Source organism: Erythrolamprus reginae, chromosome 1 (genome assembly GCF_031021105.1).
Source record: "Erythrolamprus reginae isolate rEryReg1 chromosome 1, rEryReg1.hap1, whole genome shotgun sequence".
NCBI classification, from domain to species: domain Eukaryota; kingdom Metazoa; phylum Chordata; class Lepidosauria; order Squamata; family Dipsadidae; genus Erythrolamprus; species Erythrolamprus reginae.
Window position 1 is genome coordinate 127,928,135 of NC_091950.1, and position 26,024 is coordinate 127,954,158.

At 39.4% G+C, this 26,024-nt stretch overlaps 1 protein-coding gene across 3 annotated transcripts in view; it reads left to right on the forward strand.

Annotated features, from left to right (window-relative positions):
- The window catches only part of CARS1 (cysteinyl-tRNA synthetase 1), a 61,281-nt gene that overhangs the window by 31,379 nt on the left and 3,878 nt on the right, over positions 1-26,024 (forward strand). For all 3 annotated transcript variants that reach the window (XM_070764605.1, XM_070764613.1, XM_070764621.1), the window contains 14 exons: positions 1,194-1,343; positions 2,444-2,584; positions 3,825-3,913; positions 6,521-6,642; positions 6,737-6,849; positions 8,602-8,730; positions 9,553-9,682; positions 9,933-10,036; positions 11,888-11,985; positions 20,065-20,254; positions 21,160-21,228; positions 23,919-24,000; positions 25,432-25,512; positions 25,683-25,750. In XM_070764605.1, coding sequence (XP_070620706.1) covers positions 1,194-1,343; positions 2,444-2,584; positions 3,825-3,913; positions 6,521-6,642; positions 6,737-6,849; positions 8,602-8,730; positions 9,553-9,682; positions 9,933-10,036; positions 11,888-11,985; positions 20,065-20,254; positions 21,160-21,228; positions 23,919-24,000; positions 25,432-25,512; positions 25,683-25,750 — 1,566 coding nt within the window. The remainder of the gene's footprint in view (positions 1-1,193; positions 1,344-2,443; positions 2,585-3,824; positions 3,914-6,520; positions 6,643-6,736; positions 6,850-8,601; positions 8,731-9,552; positions 9,683-9,932; positions 10,037-11,887; positions 11,986-20,064; positions 20,255-21,159; positions 21,229-23,918; positions 24,001-25,431; positions 25,513-25,682; positions 25,751-26,024) is intronic.

Genomic DNA, 26,024 nt, shown 5'->3' on the forward strand with positions numbered 1-26,024 from the left:
ACACACAGATAGTGGGGGAGAGAGGGAATGTAAGGAGGCTTTTAATAGTTAAAGTACTTGGAGTACTATGTACATTTCTGGTCACTGCACCTCAAGAAGGATATAATGGAACTGGAAAAAGTGCAAAAAAGGGCAACAAGTATGATCAAGGGAATGGAATCTTATGAAACCAGGTTGCAACACCTTGGTCTCTTCAGCCTTGAAAGACGGCGTTTAAGGGGTGACTTGATCAAAGTGTATAAAATCATGCATGGGATAGAAAAGGTGGATAGAGAAAAATTCTTTTCTCTAGTATTGTGTGATAGAGAAAAATTCTTTTCTCTATCACACAATACTAAGACGAGGGGGCACTCCCTAAAGCTCATAAGTAAGAAAGTGAGGACAAATCAAGGGAAATATTTCTTCACCCAGAGGGTTGTTGGTTTATGGAATTCACTTTCAGAAGAGGTTGTGACAGCTGTCAGCCTTGATAGTTTCAAGGCAGGATTGGACAGATTCATGGATGCCATCGGTGGTTATTGAAACTAATGTCCATGTGCCACCTCTATGTTGGTTGAGGCAGGCAGGATTCCCTTGAGTACCATTTGTTGGGGGTCAAAAGAAAGGGAGGGTCTTGCCTTCTCTTTCTGTTCAAGATCCCCATGGACAATTGGTGGGCCACTGTGTGACACAGAATGCTGGACTCGATGGGCTTTGGCCTCATTCAGCATGGCTCGTCTTATGTTCTTAACTTTTAAGTTTTTTTTCCCGAACACCATCACTCTACTAAACAAATAATTCCCTCAACACTGTCAGACTTTCTACTAAATCTGCACTTCTATTCTACTAGTTTTTCTCATCATTCCTTTCACCCATTTCCTCCCATGTTGACTGTATGACTGTAACTTGTTGCTTATATCCTAAGATTTTTATTAATATTGCTTCTCCGTTGCTTATTTGACCCCTATGACAATCTTTAAGTGTTGTACCAAATGATTCTTGACAAATGTATATTTTATTTTATGTACGCTGAGAGCATATGCACCAAGACAAATTCCTTGTGTGTCCAATCACACTTGGCCAATAAAAATTCTATTCTATTCTATTCTATTCTATTAAATCTCTCTTTTTCCCCTATGCTCATGATTATTTGTGCTTTGATAGAAATATTCAACTCGTGTTGTTCATGTTTCCCATCCATATTTTTAATTCAGCTTTTTTCAGCAAAGTTGGAAGAAACTTCTGATCCTGATAAGAAACAGATGTTGGAAAGGATGCAAAATTCAGTGAGAGCTGCTCTGGAATCACTAGAGAATGCCCTTCAAAAGAAGCTCTCTGAGGGAGAAATCAATAAATATGCTGAGGTTGGTACACTTTTGAAATAGGTTGGGAGCCATTTCAGTCATTGCCTTATGATAAATTGCCACACACAAAACATATGCACACATCATACATGTACAGTGTTCCCTCGATTTTCGCGGGGGATGCGTTCCGAAACCGCCCGCGAAAGTCGAATTTCCGCGAAGTAGAGATGCGGAAGTAAATACACTATTTTTGGCTATGAACAGTATCACAAGCCTTCCCTTAACATTTTAAACCCCTAAATTGCAATTTCCCATTCCCTTAGCAACCATTTAGATTATTACTCACCATGTTTATTTATTAAAGTTTATTAAAAAAAATATTTATTAAAAGCGGACGAAAGTTTGGCAATGACATATGACGTCATCGGGTGGGAAAACCGTGGTATAGGGGGGGAAAACCACGAAGTATTTTTTAATTAATATTTTAGAAAAACCGTGGTATAGACTTTTCACAAAGTTTTAACCTGCGAAAATCGAGGGAACACTGTACACACATACACACATTCTCAGTCACTCATCCATTTCCCAAAACAAGGTTATTATTATTTATTAGACTTGTATGCCGCTCATCTCCGAAGACTCGGAGCGGCTCACAATAAATACAAAGCACAAATCTAATATTAAAAACAATTATAAAAACCCATTATAAAATAGTCATGCCATCCAATTAAACCATACATAAAATGAAACAGCTAAGGGTCAGTTATATCCCCCAAGCCTGGCGGCATAGGTAGATTTTCAGTAGTTTGCGAAAGACAAGGAAGGGTGGGGGCAGTCCTGATTTTCGGGGGGGGGAGTTGATTCCAGAGGGACGGAGCCACCACAGAGAAGGCTCTTCTCCTGGGGCCCGTCAGACGACATTGTTTTGTCGACGGGACCCGGAGAAGGCCAACTCTGTGGGACCTAATTGGTCGCTGGGATTCGTGCGGCAGAAGGCGGTCCCGAAGGTATTCTGGTCCGATGCCATGTAGGTTCCTCTGAAATGTCTTTCTTATGAATCTTGAAGAGCATTTGAGCGTGGGCCTTTGGGGAATTTATAAGAGTTGTGGGAACTGTATGTTATGATGAACAGCTTGTATTAAATAAAATTTATTTTTCAGACTTTGTTGCAAGAAGCAAAAGATACACTTTCTGAGTGGCTGGACACTAAGTTGGGTACCCAAGTGACTGACAACTCTATATTTTCCAAACTTCCCAAATTTTGGGAAGAAGAATATCATAAAGATATGGCAGCTCTCAATGTAAGCAGACGTGCTTATTCAACAAAACTTTAAAAAAACGCTTCTGAATGGTATTGCCCATGCTTTATTGTTTCAAATTTCCTCTTCTTTTCAAGACTAGAAAGAAAACGTGTCATATATGTAATTAAAAGTTTCAATTTAGGAAACAATTTCAAATATTAAAATGATAAACTAAGATCTTTAGGTGAAATTATCAGAAAGTTTGTTTATAGTACTATATTCCTGTTGTGATTCAGCCTGAGGCTCCTCAGGGACCGGCTGGAGCTCTGCCGGATCCATGCCCAGAGGAGGAGGACAGTGACCAGGAGGGGGAGGACCAGGCAGATGGGGGAGGGGAACGTCAGGAAGAGGAGGAGGGAGAGCAGCCTGAAACCCCCCGGGGGGGGGGCGTCTCCCCAGCTAGTAGCCTGGATTCATTTGATGAAGACGCACAGGCTATAATAGACATGAGGCAGAGACGTACAGCTCAAAGGAGGGGCCAATTAGAAAGGTATTTCCATCCCTGAATTGGCAACAGCTGGGTTTGGGTGTGGTTCTCCTCAGCAGGTTTGAAAAGGCAGGCCCGCCCTTACAGTCTTGTGGAGAGTTATCAACTGGGAGTCCTGTGACCTTGCTTCGATTCTTGGCGTCTCTGATCTTGGCTTGTGGCCTAGAAGGCTGAAAGACTTGGGGGAGGCGTGGGTTTTCTTATCTCCAGTGTTGTTTTTGCCAGCAAGAATCCTGTTTTATTGCCTGGCCTTCGTGAAACCTCTGTGAAGCTTCATCGTGTTCCTGTCTGTAAGAACAGTTTTTGTTACCTGTGTTTGCTTTCCAGTATATAAACTGCCTTTGCTTTTTACCAGTGTGTCTGGATACTCTTTTTGGTTGGTGTTGGCGTCTGGGGGGACCCAGACAGAACAATTCCATTTGTTCCCATCTAGAAAATCAGAATTATAATTAGATCCACATCAAGAATCATTTGTGTTTCATCAACAGTTGGAACAATGTTACTTTCTATTTTAGCTTGAAGGATGTTTTTCCAGTTTAGCATTTGGCAGCTAGATATTTCATGATTTCACTAAGCAGAATAATAGCTGAAAAACAGTAGGTCTGTAGAGATCAGTTCCTATCTGTTTTTAAATTGAGTTTAATTAAGATTTTCCTACCAAGTTTTATTATTATGCTCTTATATAATTTTAATTGTAAAGTTGAATATATTTTGAGATCATGGAAAGAGTAAAGGTTTGATTTTCTCCCCCAGGTATTACCTCCAGATGTTTTGACTCGTGTAAGTGAATATGTACCAGAAATTGTGGACTTTGTTCAGAAGATTGTAGATAATGGATATGGGTAAGTGTCACTTGACATTTTCCCACTGATCTCTAATATATCAAAAGTGCTGAGAGTAATAGTTTGAGTACCTGATAAATAATTCACTGGGTTCCCTATATATTTCTGAAGTTCTTTTTGTCTAAGACAGTGTTTCCCAACCTTGGCAACTGGAAGATATCTGGACTTCAACTCCCAGAAGTCCCCAGCCAGCATTTGCTGGCTGGGGAATTCTGGGAGTTGAAGTCCAAATATCTTGAAGTTGCCACGGTTGGGAAACACGGGTCTAAGATAGTCTAACATTTCTTTACATGTCTTTCCAAATAATTAACAAAGAATATAACAAAGAATTTCAATAAAGATTCCCCCCCCAGCTATTTTACAACTGTCATGAATTAATTTTATCCTGTTTTATCAGCCCAATGCTTTCAGATGAGTTGTCTATGGAGATTCTCAATCATCTAGGTCAATGATGGTGAACCTTTTTTGGTTTGCGTGCCAAAAGGGGGTTTGTCCATGTGCTAGCACACCCTCTCCCTCCCATGCATGCATACCCCCCAGGCTGCCCATGCACATGTGTACAAGTCCCCATTCCCGCACATGCGCACAGGCCTCACTGAAGCCTGGAACAGTGAAAAAATGCCCAGACAGGCAAATCGGAAGTTTGGAAAAATGGACTTCCAGTTTGCCTGTTGTGTTGTTTTTCGCACTCCAGAGCCTTTAGGGAAACTTCCTGAAGCCCTGGAGACTGGAGTGTGAAAAAAACACAATGGGCAAACCAGAAGTCTGTTTTCCAAACTTCTAGTTTGCCTGTTGGGTGATTTTTTTGCATTGTGAAGCTTCAGGGAAACCCTCCCTGAAGCCTCTGGAGGGTGACATGTCCTTCCCCAAGGCCAAAAATCATCTGGCTAACGTGTGCCTTTTGATATGACACTTGTGGCATGCGTGCTATAGGTTCACCATCATGGATCTATGTCATGATTGCCCCATAACTGCTTTTCAAAAGACAACTGGGCTTTCTTGGCTCTTTTCCTTGAAAAACATTTTACTTCTCATTCAAGAAGCTTCTTCAGTTCTGACGGAATAGTGGGGAATGGAAGATTTATATTCTTTGCAGTGGTTTGGTAGTTAGCCCTCTGAAGGTTGGTGTTTAGCTTTCTGAGAGTCCTGGAAGTGACTTGGAGGGTTATCTGTCTCACGCTGAATATTGCCAGCCCCAGAGACATTTAGTAATTAAAGAGTTAACTTTGTGTGCCTTACTAAGATCCTCCTATTATGATGTAATATCCTGCCAAATCTAACATCACTTCCTTCTTCTTCATCCTAAAACTCCATTCTCTTTTCTATCCTCCATTATGTAAGACCTATTTGTTATGTGGTCCATCGAGACATGTTTTATTTTTTTACTTTTATAATAAAAGAAATCTTGTTTTGAACAAATGACTAGGCTTTATCTATCGCCTTCGCGGGATTAAGGTTCTAACGGACTTTAATTACTTACAAACTGCGACAATCTGTACCGTCAGTGTCATCTGAATCAGAATGCAAATAGAAACATAGAAACATAGAAGACTGACGGCAGAAAAAGACCTCATGGTCCATCTAGTCTGCCCTTATACTATTTCCTGTATTTTATCTTACAATGGATATATGTTTATCCCAGGCATGTTTAAATTCAGTTACTGTGGATTTACCAACCACATCTGCTGGAAGTTTGTTCCAAGGATCTACTACTCTTTCAGTAAAATAATATTTTCTCATGTTGCTTTTGATCTTTCCCCCAATTAACTTCAGATTGTGTCCCCTTGTTCTTGTATTCACTTTCCTATTAAAAACACTTCCCTCCTGAACCTTATTTAACCTTTTAACATATTTAAATGTTTCGATCATGTCCCCCCTTTTCCTTCTGTCCTCCAGACTATACAGATTGAGTTCATTAAGTCTTTCCTGATACGATTTATGCTTAAGACCTTCCACCATTCTTGTAGCCCGTCTTTGGACCCGTTCAATTTTGTCAATATCTTTTTGTAGGTGAGGTCTCCAGAACTGAACACAGTACTCCAAATGTGGTCTCACCAGCGCTCTATATAAGGGGATCACAATCTTCCTCTTCCTGCTTGTTATACCTCTAGCTATGCAGCCAAGCATCCTACTTGCTTTTCCTACCCCCCAACCACACTGCTCACCCATTTTGAGACTGTCAGAAATCACTACCCCTAAATCCTACTCTTCTGAAGTTTTTGCTAACACAGAACTGCCAATGCAATACTCATTGAGTATTCCTTTTCCCCAAGTGCATTATTTTACATTTGGAAACATTAAATGGGTGTGGAACCTTCTTGGGACTGCTAAAAAGACTGCTTCTACCCCCATTTGCACTCTGATTCTTCTTGGACGAGAAGCAAAATGTTTTTCAAGGCAAAGTAAAAACCAAGAAAGTCCAGCTGCATTTTAAAAATCACTTTTGGGACTTCCAGATGGGCTGAGCGCCAATTCCAAACGTATCCACCCCTAGCATAGCCTAACTTTCTTGAATTCTATATTAAAATCAGCCATGCAAAAGTGTTGAAGAATGTTGTTAACAGAATCAGCAGTCCTGTTTACTGAAACTCTAGTTTTGCCTTCTAGCTATGTATCCAGTGGCTCTGTTTATTTTGACACACTAAAATTCGATGCATCTGAGAAACACACCTATGCCAAATTGGTCCCTGAAGCTGTAGGAGATCAAAAAGCACTACAGGAGGGAGAAGGTAATTTAACTTCATTAAATAAGGTTGCCAGAGAATAATTGGAGACAATGATAAAGTTACTGATTCCTATCGTTCCTTCTTCTGCTTCTCCTAGGTGACCTGAGCATCTCAGTGGATCGTTTAAAGGAAAAGCGATCGCCAAATGATTTTGCTTTGTGGAAGTCCTCCAAACCAGGCGAGCCTTCGTGGGATTCTCCCTGGGGCAAAGTAAGGATAGCTGAGATTGAACAATAATTTGTGTGGTCAGGAGCCACAGCTACTCCCTTGGGAAGAGGAGAAAGCTCCTTTCCCCCTTCTTTTAATTTCTACAATGCAATTTCTGTAACTAGGCAAAGCAGGGAAATTTACTTCTTGTACATGATTTTCACTTATACAGCAAAATCCTTGGCTATAGAGCACTATTATTGCCGATGACACCCGGGTCACTTAAAACAGTGAGATGGAGAGCATTTAAATTTAATGAAATAAAATATTATGCATATGCATTTTAATCCTTTTTACAGTGATATATTAGTACTCAGCTGCTTTGGAACACATTGAATTTGTACACGAAACTTTTGTCCTGGTACTCATCATTGTGTTTGGTACTTGATGCACAAGCTAGAATTTGTCAATATCAGCTGTCTTGTGACTCACAGCCTTATCCTTATGGGAAAAATTTGTTTGGTACCCATCATTCCTCTCAGAACCAGTTAACAAGTGAATATCAAGATACCACTAAACTAATCTGTAATAAATAATAGTGCCTAACAATTACACCCATTATTAATTTTATAAATTCAGGAAACATAGGTAGTCCTCAACTTACGACCACAAATGAGGCCAGAATTGATGTGGCTAAGTAGACATTTGTTAAGTGAATTTTGCCTCATTTTATGACTTTTCTTGCCACAGTTGTTAAGTGAATTACTGCAGCTGTTAAATTAGTAACACAGTCATTAGTGAATCTGGCTTCCCAATTGGCTTTGCTTGTCAGAAGGTCAAAAAAGGTGATCCCATTACTCTGGGACATTGCAACCGTCCTAGATATGAACCAGTTGCCAAGCATCTCTTTGAAGGCGTTATCTTTGAGACTGCCTTCTACCTCATAGTTCCCACTTGCTGGGATCCCACAGAGTTGGTCTGCTCCAAGTCCCATTAGCTAAACGGTATCAGCTGACAGGCCTGTGGCGAAGGGCCTTTTCTGTGGCTGCCCTGGCTCTCTGGAACCAATTATCCCTTGAGAGCCAGACTGTCCCCACCCTGTTGGCGTTCTGGAAACCATTGAAGACCGGCAGGCTTGGGGCCGTTGATCTCGCAATTGCAAGGTCTGGCCTGAGAGTGAGTGAGTTAGTTAGTTAGTTAGTTAGTTAGTTACGTAGGTAGGTGGGTAGGTAGTTATTTGACTTTTATGCTGCCCCTCTCCGAGGACTCTGTAATAATGTGTGTATCTGTGAGTGTTTAAAAATGTTTTTAAAATCTTTTATGATGTTTTAAAATGTATTTTCTATATCCTGTTATAAAAAGTTATAATTATAATTATCATAAAATTATCTGCTACGATGTCCTACCTATCAGGAACTATTTCAGCTTCAACCATAGCAATATAGGAGCACGCAACAGATACAAACTCAAAGTGAACCGCCCCAAACTTGACTGTAGAAAATACAACTGTAGCAACCGAGGGGTTAATGCCTGGAACTCACTATCTGACTCTGTGGTTTCATCACCAAACCTCCAAAACGTTACCCTTAGACTGTCCACTGTTGACATCATTCGAATCCTAGGAGGACAATAAGGTGCATGCATTAGCACACCAGCGTGTCTACCGTCTCTGTCCAATTGTTCCCTCTTATCAGTACCCATCTTATGTATGTAAACAATGTTATATCTATGTATATTACAAATATGTACTTGACAAATTAAAATAAAAAAAATATTGATCCACATGATTAATTAGTTATCACCTTGTGTTAACAGGGACGTCCAGGGTGGCATATTGAATGTTCTGCAATGGCTGGATCCATTTTAGGAGACTCTATGGACATTCATGGAGGAGGTTTTGATCTTCGTTTCCCCCACCATGACAATGAGTTGGCACAATCTGAGGTAAGTGTGTGTGAGGCCTAAACCACTAATTCTCAATCTCCACCCTCTCCTGAAAGCCTGTATATCCCTGTAAAAAAAAAAAAAAAAAGCTGGTCCGGATCAAGATGGGAATAAAAATACTTTTTCCAAGAACAATTGAAGAAATGTATATTGGGGCAGTATATTAATGCCAGAAAATTTTCTTAAATGTAAGACATTATTACTTCCCAATTATTTAAATAGATCTACTCCAAACATGACTAAGTGAGGGTTTAACTCAGCTGCCTGATATTAATACTTAATACGAAAACAGAACATTTCAGATTATACTGTTACAGATCTTTAAAACTGATGTGGCTTTCTGGAAGTATTCTCTGTTATTTAAAAGCAGATACAATAGAACTGGGCCTCTTCAGATCAAACATTTATTTTAAAAAGCTTCTTCATTTTGTTAAGTTGTCTTGAACAGTGTTTCCCAACCTTGGCAACTTGGAGATATCTGGACTTCAACTCCCAGAATTCCCCAGCCAGCATTCACGAATGGAGATTTTGCAGTATCCTTCCCCGGCCACTGCCACCAAACCACACCACGGCCACCAAGCCACGCCCACAAAACCAGTAGTAAAAAAGAAAAAAGATTTCGCCACTGATGGGTATCCATAATTTTCCTAAATAAATGTTACTAACTAATCCTCATTAGTTACATTTAAGATGTTCTTTTATTGCTTCCTATCTAATTATATTTTTTTCTGTTTACAATGTGAATGATTCTTTTTAAATGTTGCTGCAATCTAATGGGGGTTCATATTATAATATACTTCTTTGGTCTCATTGATTTTGTAGGCATACTTCAACAATGATCATTGGGTGCGCTATTTTCTACACACTGGGCATTTGACAATTGCCGGCTGTAAAATGTCGAAATCTTTGAAAAATTTTATAACAATAAAAGATGCATTAAAACAGCATACAGGTAAGATCTATGAATTGATTTTTTTTTTCATTTTTAGTGGGTACAGTGGCACTAGCCGTTGCTGAGCTTATTTTTATCTTTGGCTAAAAACTGTCTAATTGGCATTTAAGATTATTTCTTTTATTATGTAAATAATATTTTGGGGATTTCTTTTAGAGTAGCTATGTATTGATAGCCTAAATGGCCTGTGCCAGCTATGATTCCCTCCTGTGCAACATTTTTCCATTTGTTTCTTTAAAACTCTCAACAGCACGGCAATTAAGACTGGCTTTTCTTATGCATTCTTGGAAGGATACTCTAGACTATTCAAAGAACACCATGGAGTCTGCCATCCAGTATGAGAAATTCATAAGCGTAAGTTATTTTCCTTTTTTCTCATTATTCTGTTGTGCAGATGTTGGGACATTCTCTTGAAAAATCCCAGGTGTTCTTTTGTTCCTTTCTTCATATACAAGATTGTGGCACAAAATCATAAGGTAGGCCTACACGCCTGAATCCACCCAACCAAACTCAGGCCATTACTCATGTAGAGGTCATTTCTGGGGTCATTAGTTTCATTATCTGTCAAAAGCATCAACGAGGGAGTAGTGAGGTTGGGGTTCCGAATTTCAGAGGATGTTATGCAGGCTCATAAATCACAAATGTGATTTACAAGATAGCATAAGTATCTATGGGTAATCCTTACGTAACAACCATTTGTTCAGTGAACGTTCAAACTATGATGCTGCTGAACAAGGGGAACTTGTGACAAGTTCTTGTACAGTGGTACTTCTACTTATGAGCTTAATTCGTTCCATGACCAGGTTCTTAAGTGGAAAAAATTGTAAGAAGAAGCAATTTTTCCCATAGGAATCAATGTAGAAGCAAACAATGTATGCGATTAGGGAAACCACAGGGAGGGTGGAGGCCCTATTTCCTCCCAGGAGATTCCTAGAGAGGCCCCACGGAGGCTTCTCCCCACCTTTTCCGGCCCTATTTCCTCCCAAGAGATTCCTAGAGAAGCCCCACGGAGGCTTCTCCCTGCCTTTTCCGGTTACAGTTTTGGAGGCTCAGGTTTGTAAGTGGAAAATGGTTGTTGAGAAGAGGCAAAAAAATCTCGAACACTCGTTTCTTATCTAGAAAAGTTCGTAAGTAGAGGCGTTCTTAGGTAGAGGTACCACTGTAGTAGCAGCCAATGTAACATCCCTACAATCATGTGATTATCCTTTGGGTGCCGGGCAACTGCCTTGCAATCAACTTGCACTGTCCTACAGTCACATAATCACATTTGCAACCTTCACTAGCACCTTCTGACAAGTAAAGTCAATGGGGAAGCTGACACAAAATTGCACAGGGTGACCACTTGATGTTGCACTCAGTGACCGCAATCAGAAGTGCTGGGATTGCCACTTCTAAGTGGCATGGTTGCATAATGTTATGTTGTCAGCCACATTGCTTAGCAATGGAAATTCTGGACCCAATTACTGTTGTTAAACAAGAACTACCTGTACTACTAGCAATGATTATGAAAGAAAAATGACATTACCTGTCACTATTTGCCCTAATCTCACCCTCATGCCAGTGTCGTGAATGACAGGTAATAACAGCAATACATTGTAGAAGCAAATAGGTCTAATTAATTATTGGAAGAAATCAAGGAGAATCCTGTCAACTTCTTTTGCCCTGGCATAGATTGAAAACTTGCTGGTTGCCAGTTAACTTTCCCAGTTAATTCAAGCAACAATATCCTTCAAGATTAATCTGTATTATAATGGAGAGGGGTATCCTTAAAAAGTTAAGGAGAGGGGCGGCATACAAATCTAATTAATAATAGTAATAATAACAACAACAACAACAATAATAATAATAATAATAATAATAATAATAAAAATAAACAAAAAAAACTTGCAAAGGCCTGTTTTCTCAGTTCATTGTTAGCATGACAATATACAATTTAAATCAATATACAATGCAAGATGAAAGTAGGGAAAGAAGTAAAACTCTTTCAAATCATCTTCCTCTTTGGCAGGGTATGTTCCACCATGTTGTGCAAAAACATTTTTAAGGACACTCACACATACTCACACACACAGCCTGATAGCAGGTGATGAAATTTTGCTTTTCTTGCTGGGTTAGTCCTGTTTTAAACCAAAAATGAGCATGGAAGTAACTACCTGAAGAGTATACTTTGTGACAAATTGTGGGCCCTTTTCTTTCCCTGTTTAGGAGTTCTTTTTAAATGTAAAGGATGTCCTTCGGGCTCATACTGATGTAACAAGCCAATATGAAAAATGGGAAAACCAGGAAATTGAACTGAATAAAAGGTGAGCTAGCCATTTTTCTTTCTCTCTTTATGAATGGACCTCTGTACATCTGCGTCAATGTCTGTTTTCAAACTGGCATTTCCATTTAAGAGCTGGTAGGGTGCATTCCTTAAAGGCTTCCTCCTTGAAACTCAACTACTTATTAATTCACATACCAAACCAGAGCATTCATAGCACCAATCCCAGGTCCTTATACATACCTTCTTAACTGATTTCATCTTCTGTTTAGTGCTTGGCATGGATTCTTACATGCCAAATCTATGTTTGTGCATTTCACAAACGGGTTTTGTTTTTGTTTAAGTGTGCTAAACATTTTATCACTTATTATTGCCTAGAATGCAAAACAAATGGTACCGTAAAATCCATAAGTAGGTAAAAGAACTAATGCCCCTTTCATAAGCTTTTTAAGAGAGCTGTTTTTCCTTATAAAGTAAACTGGTTATGACCTTTAGATTTAAACATTTTTTTTTCATCTTCTGGCCCATTCTTTCCCTGGTTTGATAAAAAATTAAAAGGGCAACAAGGGAAGGCCACCCAAAGAAGCGGGAGAAGAGCCTAGATTAGGGATCTCACACATGCAGCCAACTGGCCACAGTCATCCAGATCATTTTATTGAGACTGCAGTTTTCAACACTTTGTGGTTGCTGAGGTCATCACAGTCCACCAAGGTCCGGTTGCTGAATGCTGCCGAGATGCACAATTGTAGCCACAGGAAGCATTGCAGAGAAAAGAATGGCATGGCAGCGTGGCCGTTCATCTTGGCTGACTCTCAGCACGAGCAGGGCCCAATTGTGCATTGGATGCCCTAAAGCCCTTTCATACCTGCAGAGCCACTCTGGGAACTGTTGCCCACCCTGATGCTCTGGGCTGAAACTGCTTCTAAGATAGTGTCAAGCTCTCTGGACACGGGCAGTGGAGAGGTGTACAGCTTCCCTTGGAAGGGCCAGGGAGCAGAAGCGAAGGCTGTCCATGGAGAGGCAGATATGGCTATTCTGCCATGAGGGTCTCTTTGCCAGGCCTTGAATATTTATTTATTTATTATTTATTTATTATTTAGATCTGTATGCCGCCCCTCTCCGCAGACTCGGGGCGGCTCACAGCAAGATACAGCAATCATGACAAATCCAAATAAATTTAAAATATTTAAAAAGATTTTAAAAGAACCCCATTTATTAACAAACACACACACAAACATACCATGCATAAATTGTACATGCCCGGGGGAGGTGTTTCAGTTCCCCCATGCCTGACGGCAAAGGTGGGTTTTAAGGAGTTTACGGAAGGCCGGGAGAGTAGGGGCAGTTCTAATCTCTGGGGGGAGTTGGTTCCAGAGAGTCGGGGACGCCACAGAGAAGGCTCTTACCCTGGGGCCCGCCAACCGACATTGTTTAGTTGACGGGACCTGGAGAAGGCCCACTCTGTGGGACCTAATCGGTCGCTGGGATTCGTGCGGCAGAAGGCGGTCTCGGAGATATTCTGGTCCAGTGCCATGAAGGGCTTTAAAGGTCATAACCAACACTTTGAATTGTGACCGGAAATTGATCGGCAGCCAATGCAGACTGCGGAGTGATGGCGAAACATGGGCATATCTAGGGAAGCCCATGACTGCTCTCGCAGCTGCATTCTGCATGATCTGGAGTTTCCGAACACTTTTCAAAGGTAGCCCCATGTAGAGAGCATTACAGTAGTCGAACCTCGAGGTGATGAGGGCATGAGTGACTGTGAGCAATGAGTCCCGGTCCAGATAGGGCCAGAACTGGTGCACCAGGCGAACGCCCCCCTCGCCACAGCTGAAAGATGGTTCTCTAATGTGAGCTGTGGATCGGAGAAACAAGCAAGCAAACAAGATCTTTCTGCTGCCAGATAGACACATATGGAGAAGAAAAGAGAACAGGAAAAAGATAAAAATAGCAATAGCACTTTATTTTTTAATTTTTTAAATTATTTTTATTTATTATTATTACCATTACTCCTACTACTATAATTAATTAATTAATTAATTAATTAATTAATTAATTAGATTTGTATGCTGCCCATCTCCGAAAACTCGGGGTGGCTCACAGAGTATACCACTTCCCAATACTTTACAGCCCTCTCTAAGCAGTTTACAGAGTATATTGCCCCCAACAATCTGGGTCCACAGTTTACCCACCTCGGAAGGATGGAAGGCTGAGTCAACCGTGAGCCAGTAAGAATCAAACTGCCGAACCACAGGCAGCTGGCAGTCAGCAGAAGTAATCTGCAGTTCTCACCACTGCGCCACTGCAGAAATATCTCTCTAAGCAAGGAGAGAGAAAAGAAGGGGTGGGGAGAAGCAACATGTGAGCCACGCTAATTTGTTTCCTAAATTATGTCATTGTAGTCATGATCATAAAATAGTACATATCAATCCGGTCACAAAACCAAATATTATTCAGGTTAGTCAAACATGCTAACAGCTAAGTGGGCGAAGAAACCTATAAGAGTTCAGTATTGAGCCTCAAGTGAGCAAACTAGGCCTCATGCAGCCTTTGTATCAGTGTTTCTCAAATAGTGGGGCAGGCACCATTGGAGGGGCATGGAGTGATGTCAGGGGGCCACGTGATCCCAGGGAACATGCTCTTTTTTGTCTCAGGGAGTAGGGAATTTTTGCACCGAACAATAGCATACAGCATGGGATACGAAGTGTAGATAACAAACCCTTAATAGGCATCATGGAAAAATATTTAACAGGGATGAAACAGAGACTGAGATCATGAAGCAAATATAAGTCTCCCAAAATCTAAGACGAGGAAATAGGGTGAAGCGTATGTAGCACTTTGGCTTCATTGTGACTACGGTGGAAGAGGAGGAAAGAGCGGTATATTTACTGTGTGTAAAAATGTTGGCAGCAGACAGCAGGAAGCCAAATAAATTGGTGAGACCACACTTGGAGTACTGTGTACAGTTCTGGTCACCTCACCTCAAGAAGGATATAATGGAACTGGAAAACGTGCAAAAAAGGGCAACAAGTATGATCAAGGAAATAGAGCATCTCCCTTATGAAACCAGGTTGCAACGCCTTGGTCTCTTCAGCCTTGAAAGACGGCGTTTAAGGGGTGACTTGATTGAAGTGTATAAAATCATGCATGGGATAGAAAAGGTGGATAGAGAAAAAATCTTTTTTCTATCGCACAATACTTGGATGAGGGGGCACTCCCTAAAGCTGGTTAGAAAAAAAAATCTTTTCTCTATCACACAATACTAGGAGGAGGGGGCACTCCCTAAAGCTCATAGGTAAGAAAGCGAGGACAAATCAAGGGAAATATTTCTTCACCCAGAGGGTTGTTGGTCTATGGAATTCACTTCCAGAAGAGGTCGTGACAGCTGTCAGCCTGGATAGCTTCAAGGCAGGATTAGACAGATTCATGGATGCCAAGTGTATTGGTAGTTATTGAAATGGATGTCCATGTGCCGTCTCTATGTTGGTTGAGGCAGGCAGGATTGCCTTGAGTACCATTGGTTGGGGGGTCAAGGGAAAGGGAGGGTCTTGCCTTCTCTTTCTGCTCAAGGTCCCCATGTACAATTGGTGAGCCGCTGTGTGACACAGAATGCTGGACTCGATGGACTTTGGCCTGACTCAGCATGGCTCTTCTTATGTTCTTAAATTAAGGCGTCACTTAAACACATTACACCAAATCACGCTGATAAGCCACTTGAGTTTTTTCAGCGAAAACGAGCCGAATATTGCAAACAATTGTCCCGGGCAGAGAATTGGGGGATGGATGAAATATTTAGTTCTTCTGGGGGGGGAGGGGGTGGCGGCGTAACAGAAAATAATTGAGAAGCACTGCTTTTTATCAATTTGAGTTTGAAGCCCTGTTCTAGATCAGCAGCATCCAAAACCAGGCAGAAGACCCACTCATTCACATGCCTCACTTTTCTTTCAGCTGGGCAAAAATCAGCCTTGCTATCATCTGGGCATATTCTCAGCACTCAGGGACCCACAGCAGACTTCCTTTTGCCCTTCTTTCCGAATGAATTTTTCAGCGGTGATTAGTTGTTTTAGGGTCTGCTGCAAAAGCCAGAGCAATGGCATTCCCCCACATAAGCATGGTGAAAATTACAGCTATTGGCCATTTGCCACAGTCTGCTAGAGGCACAAAACCAACACTAAGAGTAATTCAGATGCTGAATCCCCAAACTGACTTTGACAGCAGTTTTCGCTGTGCAAGTGAAACAGTTTTACATAACAATTTAGAGTTATTTTAGCCCCCTGAAGAGCAAAGTACATTGAAGCCTCGCCTTGGATTCCTGGAACTCTGTTCTGCTCTTGGCTGACTTCCAGGCTGCATTTTTTAAAATATATCGGTCACAAAGATATTAAACTTACTTTGGCCTCCAAAGTTTGGATGCACGCATTCTTAAGAGGCATTCATTCTTTATCAGATAAACTATCTGAAGTAGGATTGCGCAATGCAAATTGAAACATTTTTCTTCGGAAACCCTTCAGTATGTTTGGATGTAATCATTGTGGTTTACCATGATAGAAACAATCATGGTCTTGCTTTCCAGATTTGTAACTTCCTTCTTTTTCCATGCTCTGATAAGATAGAAGCAGTGTTGGGCTGCATTCGGTACAGTCAGGTGCTCGGTCCCAGTGGGAAAAAAAGTTTGGCGTTTTTTTGTTGCTGTGTATGTGCAGAAGCAAAGAAATCGCCAAAAACCAGTGAAATCTCACGCATGCAAGCATCGTAGCACAAGATTTGGCTTCTGCACATGCACAGAAAGCCGAATCATGCACTGATGCGCCTGCCTGCCCACCGGTCAGCTAGTATTATAAAGCATGGTAACTACAGTATATCATAGTGCATTTCCATATATCGGTTCTTTTAATTCTGGGTGGGAAATCTTTCCCATCCTGAGAAATCTAGTAAAACAACACAAGCTCTGCCTTACTATTCATGGAATCCACAGTTCTGGCTGCTGCCTTCAAGGGCCTCTCATTCTATGGAACTGGAATACCAAAACGCCACACCCACCAAGAGCATATAGCAATGCAAAGTGCATGATTCCAAGCCAAAAAGCTGCTTCTTTACAGTACAGTGGTAACTCTACTTAAGAACTTAATTCGTTCCGTGACCAGGTTGTTAAGTAGAAAAGTTTGTAAGAAGAAGGAATTTTTCCCATAGGAATCAATGTAAAAGCAAATAATGCGTGCAAACCCATTGGGAAAGGGAAAAAAGCTCGGAACTTGGGTGGGAGGAAGAAGAAGAGGAAGAGGACAGTCGCTGCTGAAGGAAGAAGGGGAGGGGAGGGGAATCAAAAAAATCTAAAACTTTAAGGCTAAAAAAAAGAGAGGGACTCTGAGGCAGCAAGGAGGAGCATGTATCTCCCATACACCCAGAGCGAGGCTGCCTCCCATACACTGTGCCAGAGAGAAACCCAAACGGGCGAGAGAGGGGAACCTCCCGCTCCTTTGACCGAAAGGCAGCTGCTAATGCTACCTGCTTCCTCTTCCCTCTGGAACCAGCTCCCCCCCCCCCCGGAGATTAGGATTGCCCCCACCCTCCTTGCCTTTTGTAAACTCCTTAAGACCCACCTCTGCCGTCAGGCATGGGGGAACCGAGACATCTTCCCCAGGCCTATATAGTTTATGTATGGTATGTTGTGTGTATGTTTTTTAAATTATGGGTTTTTAGCTTTTTTAAATATTAGATTTGTATTTTACATTGTTTTCTACTATTGCTGTGAGCCGCCCTGAGTCTGCGGAGAGGGGCGGCATACAAATTTAATAAATAAAATAAAATAAAATAAAATAAAATAAATAAATAAATAAATAAATAAAATAAAATAAATGCTGAAGGGCTCCCCTCTCCTCTCACTCGCTTGCTTTGTGGCTGGTGCCTTTCCTTCACTGTGGTGACTCCTCGGTTTGGCTGAAGCCGAGTTGATCCGGCTGGGGCGAAGTGCCCCCTTTTGCCTTTTCATGCCCAGAGGCTCTGGGAGGCAATCTTGCGCCGGGTGTATGGGAGGCAGCACGAGGGAGTCACCACAGCGAAGTGGTTTATTCCCTTTCCAAGCGCTCAAAGAAAGGAAAATGCTTTGTTCGCTCTGGACTGCCAAAGCCTCCTTAAGCGCCACCGAAAGGCTCCTCTGGCAGCCCAGAAAAGCCCGAGATAGCTTGGATTAAAGGGGGAATGGCAGGAAACCGTCCGGGCCTTCGTGCCGCCCTCAAATTTCCTGGGAAATTTTTCTGGGCTCGGGTTCTTAAGTAGAAAATGGTTCTTAAGAAGAGGCAAAAAATCTTAAACACTCGGTTCTTATCTAGAAAAGTTCTTAAGTAGAGGCGTTCTTATGTAGAAGTACCATTGTATTCTAGTTTTCAAGGGGAAAAAGCAGAGTTTGAGGGGAGCTCTTAAAAATTATCCTTTCGCCCCAAAGGGGGGGGGGGAGTCTGAAGAGATGTTTCAGTAGTGTCCCAGTATCACTAGCCATGCCCCATGCAACCTCCAAGCCAGGAGATTTGTTCACAACTGCATTATATCACTTTGGCTCGCTCAATATCTTATAGAAATGTCTGAATCTTTCAAGCTTGCTGCAGAACAGCTGCAAATGATTTGCCTAATGTGTCGAAGATCTAAACATAGTTGGGTATGTGTGATACGGTTCACAATGTCAGTTCTTTGCACCCTTTTTCTCTCTCACACTTCCCCTCCTCCCCTTTTTTAAACAAAAAACCTTAAAGTCAGTTTTGACTCTTGGCAACCACTCCTTGCAGTTTTTTGGGCAAGATTTTATGGAAATGGTTTGCCATTGCCTCCTTCCTAGGGCTGAGAATGAATGGCCCAAGATCATCCAGCTCCTTGGTGTCTCCTGGTTTCTAACCTACTGCTTTAAGCACTGCATGTAACAAGCAAATATTGAGAATCACAAAGTATGGCTGGAGACGTTAAAGTCCTATCTAGTCAGGCTTCCAGTTTTTTCAGTAGCCTATTGGATATCTATGAGGATCTCATGTTTAAGAAGGGCATGGGTGTAATAACTTCCTCCATGCTAATTCATGTATTGAATTCTATCATTGATCCAAAAGGAAGACTATAAATATTATATAAATTATTATTTCACATAACCTAGATTGATAATAATCAGCATATCTTCAACCTTAGGTTGTCTACAATAAACCTCTACCCTTTTCTAAGAGGTCTGTAAGGGGGGTGCATAAGCGCACCTTTGTGCCTACCGTTCCTGTCCTAATGTCTTTTTTATCTTTTCTATCTCTACTTTATACCGTACTTATATTATGTTAAACATACTACAATACAATACTATATTTGTATTAATTAATTAATTAATTAATTAAATATAAGGAAGTTAGTCTGCGGAGAGGGGCGGCATACAAATCTAAATAATAAATAAATAAATAAATAATCCCACACTTAAAGATATGCATTTGAAGAAATATTTTTTCTGTTTCTTCAGTGAATCTTCCATTTATTGTAAGTACTAGATATGAGAAAATAAAATAATTTTCTCTCTGTAAATTATCTCCACCTATGCGTATTTCCACAAGCCTCCATTTCACATCGCCACATTTTTTCTAAAGTAAATAGGCTCAAATATTTTAACATTTCCATATAGGGGAACTGCTCAGCTTCTTGATAATACTAGTTTCTCCTTTTTCCTTTCTCCAGTTTTATGGTCTCCCTTTTGAGATTTTTGCAATCAATACAAACAGTCACAATATTTTAAAAATATTTTACGAAATATATTTTAATAAATCATAACAGTATTGTCCGTTTTATTTATGTCCCTTTTCTATTGATCCTTTACATGGAATTTATCTTTTTCAAAGTTGCTTCACACTAAGTCCATTTTATTGACTTATCCATCACAGAATCTCTTTCTTGATCAGATCTCGCTGATATACAAAAGAAATTAGCTTTTTTAAAAACATAGTGTGTAACATTCAATATTTGCCAATTTAATACATATTCACCCAGTTGAGAGAAATTATGTTGGACTAAGCTTCCAGTTTCTTCAATTAGTACCAAAATCTTTTCATTCAAATGGTTTAAGAGTGATGTAAATATTTTTCTCTTAATTTCTTTTCTTGCCTAGTTTTTATGATAAGAAAGAAGCTGTCCATGAAGCATTGTGTGATAACATTGATACGCGTACAGTCTTGGAAGAGCTGCGATCATTAGTCAATCAATGCAATTCCTACATTGCTGCAAAGAAAACTGCCCGACAGAAGCCAAATAGAATGTTGCTAAAAAATATAAGCATTTATCTTACCCGCATATTCACGGTATGGAAATTTGAACAAAGCTTTCAAATTTGGCCTCATATTGTGTATTAAGGATGTACTGTATGTTAGTGGTTTATTTTTTATGGTTTGGATTTAATTTGATTTGATTTGCTATGATTTAGAATACAATTGGCAGTTACTTGCGTGACATGAAATATGTCGTTTGGGGTTTGAATGACTAAAAGTCTGCTTTTTAAAAATTAATAAATGCCTTAAGGTTCATTAGGACTGCTTGTTTGCTTACCAAATATTTTATGATGATGTGACCAACAACTGATTCAATCTGTATTTATTAAATAAGTAATAAGATTAAATACATAACTAATTAATGTCATTATACATTATTGACAATCATCAGACAATACTATTTCAGGAGCAATTAAAATTTGCATCATGCCCGAAGGTGCTATAGAACAGTGTTTCCCAACCTTGGCAACTTGAAGATATTTGGACTTCAACTCCCAGAATTCCCCAGCCAGCATTCGCTGGTTGGGGAATTCTGGGAGTTGAAGTCTAAATATCTTCAAGCTGCCAAGGTTGGGAAACACTGCTATAGAAGACAGCCTTCTTCACCCAGCAGGAACTTCTTGGAGAAGTTCTAACAATTTCTTGGAGAGGTTCCTGCTGGATAAAGGATATCCAGTCCTCAGCGGGAGCTTTTCTTAGAAAAAGCCTGTAGAGAAGAGAAGAAATAGATAAAGATAATGCCATTTCACTCTATAAATATTTGACATCGATTTACAGGAATTTATATTATTGTTCCACTATGTGTGGAATATGAAATCAGGCATGCTAAATGAAATTGTATTCATGTTATTTTTGATTGAAATAGTTAACACTTAAATGCTACCTGCTAGTAAGTGCAAATCTATATGTTCAGGTTTGTATACATTTCCTTTGCATAGGTCTTTGGTGCAATAGAAAGTGAGGAAGGAATTGGTTTCCCAGTTGGAAGAAATGGTGACACATTAAATGTAAGTGGAAAGCATATTTTGCTGATCTGTTGTATTCATGGTTTTTAAAGATTGGACTAGACATTGAAGTAAGCTTTTAAGGAAAATAGCAGTGCTTGTGGTAATACAGTAGGAATAATAGTGTATTTTTATCCTCCCTTTTATTTTATTTTGTTACACATACATAGGACGGGAAGTTTTTCCTGCCATTTAATATGAAATAGCAATTTTTAAAAGGAAGGAATATGAAAGACATAATTGATAGAAGAGATTGTACGCATACAGTACATAGACACACATATATATTATTCTTTGAAATAGCATGCTTGTATTATATAACCTTGGGTAAATTTGTATTTTTTCTCTCCTCCCATTGTTTAATCAGATATTTTAAAAGTGAGTGCATTCATAGTGATACAGTAATCCCTCACTACTTCGCGGTTCATCTTTGGCGGATTCGCTACTTCACAGGTTTTCAAAGGGGGCTTAAATCCATTAAATCCATTGAAAATTTTAAATCCATTGAAAATTCATAAAATTCTTCTACAGTACTACTGTACTCTAGTAAAGAAACTGGTAGGATATCATATGTAGTTCCAGCTGAGAAACATTATAGAATCACTGTTTAATGCAAAGGGTGGGTTTTAAAAGTCCAAATACTCATTAAATACATTAAAAAAAAATCTTTCCTCTACTTCATGGAAATTCGGTTTTCACGGGTGGTCTTGGAATGAATCCTCCACAAAAAACGAGGGATTACTGTACTAGAAAACAAATCAGATATAATGGTAGAGATGTGAAGATCACCATATTTTGTTCTAAGTTAAGGTTGGAAGAAAATGTTTTCTAACTTGTTTAGAAAGTTGATGTATTCTCTTTAAAAGACAGAGCACTTTGTTAAAGCTGCAGTGCTTTTTACTAGTTATACTTCATTCAACATTTTAGGTGAGCCATTCATTGGCTCATTGTTTCAAGGACGTTTCCTTACCAGATTCCTCAATCCCTTCAACAATGGCAGAGTTTCTAACATACTGCCTTAATTAGAAAAGTTGGGATAATTTCAGAGATTTTTGCCTTGAGAATAGTTGATGTTGAGCTATATAGCACAGTCAGACATTAGGAGTTGATGACAGGAAATATTTTATAACACTTTGTATTATGTCATAAAATATTTTATAAAATTTGCTAAATTTCAATTCCAGGGAAATAATGGATTCTGGATTTTGGATGCATTCTGTAAGCTCATTTGTGGTACCTTGGTTCACAACTATTTAGCCCAGTTAATTTGATTACAGTATTTGAATTAACCTTCAAAAAAAAAGGGAGATGTGTCAGGGGTGGGTTCTAACTTAACTCGCTGCCAGTTTGCTTCTTCTCGTGCCACATGGGCGCACCTCCTGGGCTTGTTCGTGATTCACACATGCGCATGCCCAGTGGCAAAAAATCCACCCCACCCCCCCAAAGCCAAAAACAAGATAGCGACCGCATGCAGTGCCGGACACTTGGCTTCTGCACATGCTCAGAAGAAAAAAATAAATCTAGAAAAAATTCAAGAAAAAGATGGTGGCGCCCAAGGATTGGCACTGACCGAACCGGTTCCATGACATCATCGTGATGTCACCAGCGGGTCAGTACTGATTCAGATGGACCGATCTGAAATGGGAGGAATCCGCCTCTGAGATGTGTTCAGAAAATGGCACTAAATCTAGCAATAGAAAGGAATCAAATTGTAGAAATTGAAATTCCTGGATATGTTGTACAATAAGACCAATGTAAATCTGTTGTAGCCTCAATATAATCAGTTAGTGAATACCAAAATGGTATTTGTCAATTCATGGAAGTACAACTATCTTTTGTTAATCAATGTAACATTCCAAATGGTATTGTGAATAGTGGGATCATGAAAAAGTTGCTTTTGTTTCACGTAACAGTCTTGTTCAAATAAAACAATTTTATTCCAAGTACTTACAGACACAAGAGACCTGCATTAGTAAATCACAGGATATCAGATGTTATCAATCAATGAGACTCATTGCTTGAAATTGGAGGGGAGGGCGGTGGATTTCTTCTTTTGGACTGTGCTGTCACATATATTTTGTCTTTTAAAAGAGAACCAGTCTTCTGTCATGTCTGAGTGTCTTGCATTACATTGTTTATCTACGCAGCAGGAATCCTTGATCTACGCTACTACTATTCATTTAGTGACCATTTGAACTAGCAACGGCACTGAAAAAAGTAACAATTTCCCAAAACTACGACCATTGCAGCGTTCTCGTAGTCATGGGATTAAAATTCAGATGCTTGGCAACTGGTTCATATTTATGACGGTTGCGGTGTCCTGTGGTCATGTGTACTTTTTGCTCCTTTCTAATTAAGTCAATGGGGAAACCAGACTCGCTTAACAGTCTTGTTACTAACTTAACAACTGCAGTGATTCACTTAGCAACTATGACAAAACAAGTCATAAAATGAGGCAAAATCCACTTAACAACTGTCCTGCTTAGCAACAGAAGTTTTGGTCTCAGTTGTGGTCATTAAGTTGAGGATTACCTGTATAAAACTCAGGTATACTAAGAATTCTGTTGCTTCATTCGTTCACCTCATTCAGATAATGGTTTAGATATATAAATCCCCCTAGTTTGGAAGAAAATGGGTAAAAGCAGTTTGGGGGGAAATGGTATTTAAAGTGCCTTTATTTTTTTATGCTGCAGCTCGAATCTACAGTCATGCCGTATCTTCATGTTTTATCTGAGTTCAGAGAAGGGGTAAGGCAAATTGCCAAGGGGAAAAAAGGTGAGATTTTTCTGGTTATAAATAGGCATCTATACAAATTGCATGCCACTCTTACAAAAGGGAATCCTTTCTTTGTTTCCACATACAACTAACAATTCAGTCCCTTGTGCAAAATGTGCAAATAGACAAGAGCCCTTTCATCACAAGGTGGGCATGTTTTCAAAGTGACACTCTGCATTTACATTCAGGCTTACTTCAGTTTGCTATTGTAAATACCGGTATTTCTCCATTTTTATTGCACCATGGTGCGTTTACTGATAACTGCATGAAGTTTTATTACTTTAAAGCATACTTATGAATTTAAAAAAGGAAGTGTACTGTGTTTCCTCACTCCCTGGCTGTACATGTGTGGGTTGTCCAGATTCTATAGCCTGCTGCACAAAGCCTATTTTTATAGTTGAGACACAATATCAAGGCAAAGAATCTTAACTTACATTCCATTACATGCCATAATATGACTCCTTTCCTTCTCCTGCTTCTAGGCATTGTAGAGCTTAATAATTTACATTGGAAATCTCATTTTGAAGTCATTAGTGTTGTAACAAAGATTCATGCACTGCTGATCTCTTTTGTTTTTAGTCCAGAAGCATTTAACTAGGATATTATATGATAAAACATTTTTATTCATTGAACAAAAACTGCAGAAATTGGGAACTTTGAGATTGTGATGGTGGTTCAAGACTTTATTTGGTTTTTGAATGTTTAGTTGATAATCAAGATAAAAAAAAATGCCTCAAACAAATTATATCAGGACATTGAGAAGCATTTAAAGGAAAAAACAACTCTTGTTGCAAAATATCAGTATGATGTGGTTTGGAGATAAGGAACTTCAATTCAACTATTGGCTCCTGACCCTTTGCTTCTGTGAACAAAAGCAGTTCCAATTATGTATTTTTAAAAGAACATATGTTTTCTTGTGGTTTATTTGATACAATTTTAAACATATTTACTAGTTAAGAATTGAGAGAATTCAAGTGAAGGGAAATCTACTTAAGATGGCAATTTTAGTCAATTTCACTGCAATAATGGAAGTTTATTTATACAGGGAGTTAAGTTGTATAATTGTAGGGATGTTCCTACATTTAGTCTATTCTGGCTCTTGAAATACAGATTTAAGTATGATTCTTGGCTGAGGTATGAGAAAATTGCTGCCAATGAGAAAATGCTAAACAGAACTTTAAAAAAAACCCCAAACAATTAATATATTCTAGTATATAATGAGGCATCTTCTGTAAAGTTTCAGTCATTCCATTTCTCAGATTGCGTGGTGTACATTGTTTCCTCAAATGCTTATTCCTTTAAAGCAAACACAGAAAAAATTAGTAAGATCATATAATGAAGAAAACACACTGAAACGTTAAGAAAAACTGTTTGATACATGACCAGAGAAAATATTTTACTTAAATTTCAACGTTTTCATTGTTCTTGTAGTGTTTGAAGTTCTGCAGCTTTGTGATTCACTTCGAGATGATATCCTTCCAGAGCATGGAGTTCGGTTTGAAGATCATGAAGGTAAAGAACTGCCTGACCTCTGTCTTGGCTTCTCTTTTTAGTTGCTAATGCAAACACTACAGTAGCAATTTAATTTGATTCCTGACAGTTTATATGAATCATAGACAAGATAGGCTGTAGTAATGACGTTTGTAAAAGTATTTAGAAGATTTTATTTTATTTTCTCCTAGGACTTCCAACTGTGGTCAAGCTGGTAGACCGAGACACTTTGCTAAAAGAAAAAGAAGAAAAGGAAAAGGTTCTGCATTTTCTTTCAATTATTTTTATATACATTTCATTTCATTTAGAATAATCCATCACTTATGCATGAGCTGGCAACAGAAATGTAGTCAGGGGTCTCTGTACTTGTTTATCTAGGAATACAAATTTCACTTGGGATTTGGGGGCTAATCCACACATGCTATTTGGTACTTCAAATTTGCTTTTCCTTCATGACAAGACAACACCATTGGTACTCTAAAATATCCCCAATATTTTCTCTGCCATATATTGTCTTCTTACTTGAGAGGCCT